Source organism: Miscanthus floridulus, chromosome 1 (genome assembly GCF_019320115.1).
Source record: "Miscanthus floridulus cultivar M001 chromosome 1, ASM1932011v1, whole genome shotgun sequence".
NCBI lineage: Eukaryota > Viridiplantae > Streptophyta > Magnoliopsida > Poales > Poaceae > Miscanthus > Miscanthus floridulus.
Genome location: NC_089580.1, coordinates 16,033,135 through 16,044,028, shown reverse-complemented (window position 1 = coordinate 16,044,028; position 10,894 = coordinate 16,033,135). Strand labels below are relative to the sequence as shown.

General features: G+C 46.9%; 1 protein-coding gene across 1 annotated transcript; it reads right to left on the bottom strand.

The window, feature by feature from the left end:
* Positions 1-1,962: 1,962 nt before the first annotated feature.
* LOC136549946 (probable linoleate 9S-lipoxygenase 4) lies at positions 1,963-8,850 on the bottom strand. Its single transcript, XM_066541406.1, has 9 exons — positions 8,455-8,850; positions 6,892-7,181; positions 4,701-4,944; positions 4,276-4,617; positions 4,074-4,180; positions 3,877-3,984; positions 3,473-3,780; positions 3,089-3,352; positions 1,963-2,971 (listed from the first exon to the last, which is right to left on the bottom strand). Exons 1-9 carry the CDS (start codon positions 8,666-8,668, stop codon positions 2,185-2,187), a joined length of 2,664 nt encoding a protein of 887 aa, XP_066397503.1. The 5' UTR covers positions 8,669-8,850; the 3' UTR covers positions 1,963-2,184.
* Positions 8,851-10,894: the final 2,044 nt, after the last annotated feature.

Here is a 10,894-nt window from a genome sequence, read left to right as displayed (position 1 = left end):
AGAATACGGACACAACCTTTCAGTTGGATGACTCTTTTGATGACACTAATAGGCGCTTTGTGCGGAGAATCCAAGAATCTGAGGTCAGAGAGGCGTTGAAAAGGATGAAAGGAGGTAAGGCGATGGGACCGGATGGTATCCCAATCAATGTGTGGAGATGCCTCGGGGACATAGCTATAGTATGGCTAATCAAGTTGTTCAACCATATTTTTCGATCGAACAAGATGCCTGATGAGTGGAGGAGAAGTATATTGATACCGATCTACAAGAATAAAGGGGATATTCAAAGTTGTACTAATTACCAGGGAATTAAGTTGATGAGTCATACTATGAAGCTATGGGAGAGAGTTATCGAACATCGCTTGAGAGCAATAACGTGGGTCTCTATGAATCAATCTGGTTTCATGCCCGGAAGGTCAACCATGGAAGCCATTTTCTTAATAAGACAAGTTATGGAGCGGTATAGGAAGAAAAAGAAGGACCTACACATGGTTTTTATTGACTTGGAGAAGGCTTATGATAAAATACTAAGGAATGTTATGTGGTGGGCTTTGGACAAATATAAAGTCCCAACGAAGTACATCGGGCTCATTAAGGACATGTACAACAATGTTGTGACTAGAGTTCGAACAAGTGATGAAGACACGGATGACTTCCCGATTAGGATAGGACTACATCAAGGGTCAGCTTTGAGCCCTTATTTATTTGCCTTAGTGATGGATGATGTCACGAGGAACATACAAGGGGACATCCCTTGGTGTATGCTTTTTGCGAACGATATAGTGCTAATTGATGAAAGCCGAACAGGAGTGAATCAGAAACTGGAGTTATGGCGGGAGACTTTGGAGTCCAAAGGTTTTAGACTCAGTAGAACTAAAACTGGGTATATGAGATGTGACTTCGGCACTACTATTCGGGAGGAGGAAGATATTAGTTTGGAAGGTCAAGTAGTACCTAGGAAGGATACCTTTCGATATTTAGGATCAATGCTACAGAGAGATGGGGGTATTGATGAAGATGTTAGCCATAGAATCAAAGCAGGGTGGATAAAGTGGCGGCAAGCATCTGGTGTCCTATGTGACAAAAGGGTATCACAGAAGCTAAAAGGCAAGTTTTATAGGACGGCGATTAGACCTGCTATGTTGTATGGTGCAAAATGTTGGCCTACGAAAAGACGACATGTTCAACAGATAAGTATCGCGGAAATACGTATGTTGCGTTGGATTTGCGGTCATACAAGAAGGGATCGAGTTTGGAACGATGATATACGTGATAGATTAGGGGTAGCACCAATTGAAGAAAAGCTTGTCCAACACCGGTTGAGATGGTTTGGACAAGTCCAACGGAGACCTCCAGAGGCACCGGTGCGTAGTGGAATCCTAAGCTAGGATAGTAACGTGAAGAGAGGCAGAGGAAGACCGAAGTTGACTTGGGTAGAGGCAATAAAATGAGACTTGAAAGGATAGAATATACCCAAAGACTTAGCCTTAGATAGGAGTGCTTGAAAGACAACTATTCACGTGCCTGAACCTTGATTGCTTCTGCTGGGTTTCAACTCTAGCCTACCCCAACTTGTTTGAGACTTAAAAGGCTTTGGTGTTGTTGTTGTATTTGAATTTTCTCCTGTATGCGATTTTTTTGTATCCATGGTTTCTCAGGATCCATGGAAGCTGTTATATGAATGGATTTTCTATTGTCCTAAACGGTCGTGTAGTCCGTTTTCCTGTCATTTAAATGTTAAGTGATCATCCGTTTCCGTTTAATCAACTATTTATCTCATTTAATTAAGTTAATTAATTTTGTAGTCCGTTTAAGTGGCCATATAGACCAAATAAGCGCTATACGATGTGTCCAATTGTTTACTGTTTAGCGTGCGTTTTGGTGAACATTGGTGTGTCTTACTCTCTATATTGGAATCAAATCCCTATCTGAAGAGTTACAGTAGTCTGATAGGCTAAGAAATGAGCTGGCAAACTTTTATTCTTAACCAAGAAAAAACATACATGCGAACATTATTCAGGCGTGGCTCCTCTCTCAACCCAACAGATCATGGTAACAGATAACAATCTTCATCTCCACCCCCTACCCTGAAACTGACAAAACCAACGAAGAAACACATTGTACGGCGCAGCACAGCATTTACATACCAATATACCATCCTACGAAGATACAATCTGACCAGGGTCATATGGAGATGCTGTTGGGAATGCCCATGGCAGTAAGCCCCTCGCCCTTCTCGCCGGTAACGTCCGACGTGTTGGGGTACAGCAGCATGTACGGCAATTCCACTGGCCCCTTTCGGTTCTTCAAGGTCGGATTGTCGTTCATCGTCTTGATCCGATTCTCAATCTCCACCAGCCGGCTTCCGAATCTTTTGAACGCATGCAACGCCTTGGCGTCTGACGTCCAGCGCTCAGGCTCATCACGCTGGCCGAGGTACACCTCGTCGGAGGAGTGCTTGGAGAGGATCTCGATGAGCGAGATGCCCAGGATGGTCTGGAACTGGCTGGTGATGGTGCGGATGAACACCATGTCCGCTTCCTTCTGCCCCGCTTCCAACTTCTTGTAGTCATCGCTGCCCGGCTCCGGCATCGGCCGCCGGCTCACCGTCGGCCGGTTCGGGAGGTACCCGGCGTATGGATACTGCCCAAAGTTGACAGCTGCGTGCAGCGCAGATGCCACCCAGATGATGGTCGTGCACGTCCTAGCCAGCTGCTGGACGGTGTTCATCCTGGGCCACCAGTCTCGATCCTTAAGGTCGCCGTGCGCCTCCTCACGCACCTCCTTCCACCATGCCTGCAGCTCCACATCACGCTGGAGCTCACCGTCGTTAGAGTAGTAGACGTCCAAGTACTCTTTGACCCACTGCTCAATCGCCCACCAGATCACGAGCCCATCAACGGCATATGGGTAGTCCTTGATCAGCAGTCGGACACCATATGGGCTTGACTGGTCCGGTACAGCCACACCTCTGAAAGCACAACCAGAAGAGTAAACCCGTCAAAATCAAACTGATTTTGGAAGCTCTTCTGCATTACCATCTCGTCGCTTCTATAAAGCTTTTACTGTCAATGTAGTAAGCACGTACCTCTTGACGAGATCTGCGGGGAGAGCCTGCTCGTTGAAATTCCAGCTCTTGTACACGTCGGAGGACATCCCCAGCGCGTATTTTCCAGGGAACACAGTGAGCTCGAAGATGCCACCTGCGTTGATGAGTGTCTGGCGTGCCAGGGCGTTGATGTTCAATGTGTCACGGTAGTGTGGGCTCAGCAGCTTATGCACGGGATGCACCACGCTGAGCTGCCGGTTTGTTGCGATCGCGAATGGCTCGATCACCGCGTGCGTGTTCAGCCTGCAAACACATGAAGACACACAAGATTACTGTCTCGGTATCTCCATACATAAAAAAAAAGGCACCAGAAACATTTAGTGTTTTGGTAGCAACAGAACAATTAAAGGAAGAACTCTGTACCAGTGGCTGATCAGCTGATGCCAGGCAGAGTCGTTTACGCAGGCGTAAGCCTTGGCAAGTTGCCAGATATGACCCTCCACGCCAGTGTGAGCCGGGGTGTACACCTTGCTGACTGCACCGTGCTGCTCACCGTCAGGGTGGGGCAGGCTCAGCTCAATGGCCAGGGGCTTCAGGGTGCCATCGTCCTTCAAGAACAGTAGGGTCCTGCTTGCATAGATGAAGTTTCCCTCCAACTTGTTGATCTTGTTGAGGTAAGGCATGAAACTATCATGGTGGTCTAGGATGAAGAGCCTGTTGTTCTTCAGTGCCTGCACAGTGTTTGTTATGGCAATCAATCGATGGTTTTAAGCAATTATCTGTATTGAATCTTTGAGTTATATGTGCATGTGTTCAGTCCAGCATACATTCTGCACTGGCAGGCCTTCCAGGTTATGCTGAATATGAGCTTCAGTGATCTTGCTGGTATGGTCTCCATATTGACTTGGGTCCAGGGTACTTTTAGCAGGGAACTCCTGCGATCATGAAGAAGAAAAAAAATTAAGGCTCTTTACTCGATTCTGGGGCAAGTGTATTGCCTGGTCATATGATACAAGATGCTAACCGTCAGGCGTTTGATGATTACTGGGTTCACGCCTGCAAGTGTCTCTCTCGCAAACTCCTCATCAGTCCTCCAGCCAAACTTAAACTCTGGAGCCTTTTTCAATACATCTGGTGTATACCAAGATTGAACCTTAGTCATGATAATTATTTTTCGTTCAAACACCGGATTAACATAGTAGAAAATTACCAAGAAGTTCAGTTACCTGATTTGATGATATTTGGAAGGGGCATCTTTAGGGGGTGGTCATGACTACCATTTGGCAGAATACTTCTAAGGAACTCGCTGGGGATTCTCTTCCTAACCTCTGCTATTAGTGGATTGTTGGGTGCTTCTGGACCCAGTTCATAGAGCCCGAGGATATCTTCGAATGAATCAAACTCCTTTGGCGTATCATCGATGATCCCTAATGTCGGAAGAACAGCCTCAATGATTGCCTTCAGTGAGTACCCAAGGAAGTCTGACATCTTGAGATGCCCAAATCGTTCATCACGCGGGGTGTAGATATTCAGGTTCAGCAGAAAAAGCCTGCTCTCTGAATTTGGGTCTGCGTAAAAGGTTAACCAACAAGGATTTCAGCCAAATTTCTGACATCATATATGGACCAAAATGTAGCTGACTTCAATTTACCTTTTTCTGTTGGGTGCCGTCCAGTTCTGCAGCGACGGGGATATGGGTGTTCTTGGTTGCCACCAAGGATCGGCCGAGCATGGTCTTCACCCTTATCTGGCTCACCAAGGTCATTGTAGTAGTCATAACGGTAGACGCGATCATGCTCCTTGTATGGTCCAGGATTATCATCACCACGGAGTATCTTGAGTTCATCTTGCCGATAAGGCACCAATGTCGCAGGCATTTTGCTTGGCAGATAGGTCTGCAACACAGGAATAGAGTGACTGGCCTGTTTTTTTATAGCCTTGGAGAAATATAGTGCTGGCAGAAGTAAAGCGTATGATGATTAGCTGATAGGTCTGCTTATTTCCCGCAATATCATATGAGAGGAGAGAAAAGGCTATATTGACTTGTGTTCTAGTGTTTTCTGTTGCGTGGATCTAGTACCGATAATACCCAAAGAGAAAAACTACAACCATGAAAATCACGGTGAGTAAAGTGATAATTTTTAATTCCACTCAGCAAATTATCAAGCCATACCAACCATCAAACTGTTTCCACAACTGGGTTAATCTATCTATGTGTATTTGTTATGGTGCAACATGAACCAAATAGTTCTCCTGCGTGTTAAAAAAGAAGAACATCCTTCCTCTCAATATAATGATATGCAGCTCTCCTTCGTGTTTGTGAAAAAAAAATAGTGCAACATGAGATAATTTAGATTTCAGGATTCAATCTGTGATAATGTGATGGTACCAGAATGAACACATAGGAGAGCATTATACAAGACTCGTTATCTTGCTTCTGATATCCATCAACCAATTCTGGATCAACAAATGAGCATAATGAATATGCCACGATGGATCCTTTCCAAAAGCTTAACTAAGCAGCACAACTTGGAGATACTTTAGTCATGTGCTACTAAAGGTACTAAGAGCTGCTGATCATGAGCAACTTGCTGTTTTAATCCAAGGCAATCAGTAAAAATCGTTTAGCCTTGTTGAGTGCATGAGGCAAGCCAAATGTTTTATCATCTCCAACTACAAGGACTACGACTTCCACGTGGAAACAATCAGTGCCTATTTTTTTAATGTCTGTGTCAGTGATAAGACAATGTTAGATAGTGCTAACGATGCACATGCATCTAGTGAAGCCCTATACAGAAATCACACAACAAATTACTGTAACCGTACCTTGTAGCTGCAGTGGCAGCAAGCACAGCCGAACACTTTGATTGCTGCTGGCTAGCCGTAACATGAGTGATGAGTGTGTGGGTGCGGGTGTTCGATAGTACATGTTGTGTACTCCCTTCGTCCAAAAAAACGCGCAATACTCACCTGTTCGTTTGGCTATGGCTTGTCGTAAACGATCGTAAATTTTCAGCCGGAACAGTATTTTTCTCTCACACAAATCAGCCAGCAGTGCTTCTTCATAAACCAGCAACGAAACGAACCAGCCAACCGAACAGGCTGACTTACCCCGAAGACCAAGCTGAACGGAGGCTACGGTCATCTGTGACTTACCCCGAAGACCAAGCTGGCCAATTTGGCAGCTAGTAAACCGGATCTATCCAATCCAGGTGAACATTAAAAAAAAAGAGCTAATAGCATAGTACTTATTCTAATCACGGTTCTATGCACTTTTCAGTAGATAATGCGTAACATTAGGATCTAGGTACAGCTAATATGGTACATAATTCATAAAAAGGCTTTTCGCTTTTAAAATGAATAGTTGATCAGCATCCAATCCGTGGTCCCTAACCACGTTTCGTTGCAAATCAGCTTTGAATGCGTTTATCAGAAGCAAGTGTTTTTTTTTTCTTTTTGGAATTTGATCAATAAAGCATTTTTTATTCTTAGCAGCAAAAATGTAACCCTCGAGTTTCAATGGCATATGTATATGCAAGTTTCTCGTAATCGTATCTAGCATGACTGCGTGAGCACAAATCGTAACACATATTGCACCCCTCTCCCCCACTTAAAATGATGCTTCAGTTTTTTCCAAGGGCAGAGATTGGTGTGCACATTTGATCAAAACACAAGATTTCGCATGTTCCCACTTAGATTAGATGGTGATTTTCCCTACACAGGCCATCGCAGTTTTTTCTTTAGGCACGATCGTGGTGCATCAGCAACTGGACCCACCACTGGACCAGCGAACCCAATGCAAAATGAAGGACGACGCAGATGTCATAAGAAAGAATACTCACGTCGTTGGCGAAGAAGATGCGTTCCTGGGAGTAGAGCTTGTGCGGGTAGATCCATGAGTTGGCGACGAAGACGACGGTGCCCTTGCCGGGGACGCCCTCCAGGGTAAGCGTCTTGAGGAAGAACTCGGCGTGCTGCAGGTTCCTGACGAGCACGGCGCCCGGGATCCCCTGCGACTCGTCCCACTCGAAGCTCACACGGAACTCCGTCTCCCCGTCCGTCTTGGACTTGAGCGACACCACCGCCTCCTCCAGGTGCGCCGCCTTCCCCACCTTGCCACGGCCCCCGTTGCCTGAAGTTTCGTTTAATCACCATCATGTTGTCGCTTGCAGTGAAAATTCCAGTAAAATTCCTATGGACATTGCAGTAAAATTTCGACGGGTCCTAAACGCCTGCAAGTCTCGATCCATCCATGGTGGAAGTGGAATAGTAGACCCATCGACTTGCGACGCTCGCGCGAAGCAGATGACGTTTTTTTTTTTTTTTTACAAGTAAGGGTGTGTTAATTTGGGGGAGGTGAAAATTTTTTTGTACGTCACATTGGATAGGTTGAAAGGATGTCGGGAGAGATTTTTGATACTAATAAAAAAACAAATTACAGAACCTATCAAGAAACCGCGAGACGAATCTGATGATACTAATTAATCGGTCATTAACGCATGTGAGCTACTGTAGCACTTAAGGTTTTTTCATGGTCTAATTACGCTTAAAAGATTCGTCTCGCGATTTTGTCGAGAACTGTGTAATTAGTTTTTTTTTCGTCTACATTTAGTACTCTATGCGTATGTCCAAACATGATTTTTTACTGTGGTAGGTAGAAATTTTTGGAAACTAAATAGGACCTCGGCCTTGTTTAGATCACCTCCAAATTTCAAGTTTTTTCACTCTCTCCATCACATCAATTTTTAGCTGCTTGCATGGAGCATTAAATGTAGGTAAAAAAAATAACTAATTGCACAGTTTAGTTCGAAATCACGAGATGAATCTTTTGAGCTTAGTTGATCCACGATTAGACAATATTTACTAAATAAGACGAAAGTGCTACTATTCATCAGTTTAAATTTTTTTGCAATCTAAACATGGCCCTAAGCAGATGACGTTGGTGTATTGCCGTGGAAGCGATGACGAATGTGAGGTTCCATGTGTCGTGTTGCGCAGTGCCGCCAAACGCGCCATCGCATTGAATGGCTCTGCGGGTCCCACATACCAGCGACCAACTCACGGCTCGCGGTTATTAAGCCTTCGTTTCGTCTGGTTTGGTACTCTTAGTTTTTTTTTTGGTTGTTGTTGTTGGACGAGCACAAATTCTACAGATTTCGTCACCGTTGATTGAATTTATTGATGAAATGTTGCCTATCCTATATATATTTATTATAGAAAAAAAGAGAGGAAAGGGTAAACCGAAACGCACGGCGGACGCATGACGTACGTTCCGGCCACGGCCAGCGAGCGAGCGCGCGCGCGCGCGCGCGGCCGGCGTCACGGCCCGCGGCCACCGGGAGCGGGGCCGGGGGCGGGAGTTCAGATAAGGGGGAGGGGTGGCGTGAGGCTGGGGGCGCGCTTACTTGGGTCGGCCGCGGTGGCGCTGACGAGCTGGAAGGCGACGCCGCCGTCGTCCCTGCCGAGGATGCTGTGGAGGCCGTCGAGGAGCGAGGCATTGAAGTCGCCGACGTCCAGCACCTCCTTCTTGACCAGCTTCACCGTGCCGCGGATCTTGCCCTCGTTCCACGCCTTCTTGTTCTTCCCCGTCAGCCGGTCCGCGACCCCGTGCCAGAACATGGCCGCTCTCTCGCTCCTCGCTCCTCGCTCCTCAGGGACAGGGAGAGCCGGCGGCGGCGGGCGGGGCGGAACGCGGTGGTTGGTGGATGGCTTTGGCTTGCCTGCTCGCTCCCTCCCTCGCCTGCCAATGTGATGTGCCGGAAAGCAAGGCAAGGGAAGACAGGGGTATGGAACTGCGGCTGCCCTGCGCGGCGATATATAGGCGCCGCGGCTGCTCGCCTCCTCGGCTTATACCTACGCGTGCTTTGCTGGTTACTGCTCTTGCCAGCCAGGCAGCGATAGGCGACAGCGACATGTATACGAAAAGGAAAAGTGAGAACAAGTTGATTGATGATGAAATGAGAAACTAAAAAAACGAGGGGATTCTTATGGGTGTTTGATGCAGGGATTAAAGTTTAGCGGTTATCGCATCGGATATCATATGAAATATCGTATAGGATGTTTGAATATTAATAAAAAAATAAATTATAGAAATCCGTAGTAATATACGAGACGAATTTATTAAACATAATTAATTTATTATTAGCACATATTTACTGTATCACAACATTGTTAAATCATGGACTAATTAGGCTTAATAAATTTATTTCGTAAATTAATCTCAATCTATACAATTAGTTATTTTTTAGTTTATATTTAGTACTCTATACATGTATCTAAATATATGATGTGAGAGGGACTAAACTTTAGGGGTGTAACCAAACATCCCCTTATTGTATGGTACAGTATGATATACGTCAGCATTACAGGATTTGGGATGGTAATGGTGATCCGGCAGGTAAAGGAGATTACAAAACCATCGGGCTGGAGCTGGCGGCTGGCCCGGGCACATGCGCGGTTTCTAACGGGTCTCCGGCGCCAGGTCCACGCCAAGCCAGCCAGCAACGCGCAGGTGCACGCGAGACGAGCCGAGAGACCGAGCTGACTGTCCAAAGCGCCGGGACCGAACGAAACCGCGGAAACGGTGGAAACCCGCGGGCTGCTTCGCCGGTCAACCGGGTCGTGTTTCGTGTGGTGCCAATGTGCCATGCAATGCGCATCCGCCCCGGGCCGGACCGGACTTGGCCCCAGCAGCGGCGTCTAGCGCACGCCATCAGGTCGCCTCGCCTGAATTTTTTACTTTTTAGTCTTTTTATTTTAGTTTCTCACAAATAGACCATGACGAAAAGAATTCAGAAAATAGACCTTTAACCGCCATCGATGCTGGCGCCGAGCTAACACGTCTCGCTGCCAGCGTCCCTGGCGCCGAGCTCTTAGGCGCGAAGCAGACGTGGCGGTGACATGGCAGGCAGGCAGCTCGAATTAAGGGTTGCTGACGCCGAGCTGCCTGTCATGTCACCGCCACGTCTGCTTCGGGCCTAAGAGTTCGGCGCCAGGGACGCTGGCGTCGAGACGTGTTAGCTCGACGCCAGCATCGATGGCGCCGATGCCTGCCATGTCACCGCCACGTCTGCTTCGCGCCTAAGAACTCGGCGCCAGGGACGCTAGCGTCGAGACGTGTTAGTTCGGCGCCAACATCGATGACGCCGAGTTAAGGGTCTATTTTTTAAATTCTTTCTGTCAGAGGTCTATTTATGAGAAACTTTCGAAAAAAAGAGCTAAAAAGTAAAAAATTCAGTCGCCTCCGAGGGCGAGGCCAGAGACAGACGAGACACGTCGTTGCGAGTGCAGACTCTTCTGGCTTCAGCGGTGTACGAACTACGGAGCTGTCGTGGCCGATCATGATCGTGTGGCCGTGAGGGCCGCGCGTGGTGACCACCGTCGACCGTACACGGCGGTCGCGTGCCGTGCTGAATGTTTTTTTTTTGGCCTCTTATCTAAGTATAACTGTAGTATCTGTTCAGATACAGACACACACCATCACACACACGCACACCTCACACACACGGTATACAAATAGACCTACAACTATACTAGACAACGAACACAGCTGAGAGATACTCGAAGATCAGCAGACTCCGAGCGTGGCGGGTTTGCCGGTGGTGTCACTGGTGTGGTCCTGGAAACAGAACAGGGGAACAGGGACTGGACATTTACGGGTCTTAATTGCTGCGCGTTCATCGTCGTCCCGGGAATGATGGCAGTGCATTTGCATCCGCCGCGACCACGGAATAGACACCGTGTAAGGGCCTGTTTAGAATCCAAAAATTTTTGCGCAGTAATCATCACATCCAATCTTACGGTAGTGCTAAATGTAGACGAAAAAAAAACTAATTACACAGTTGG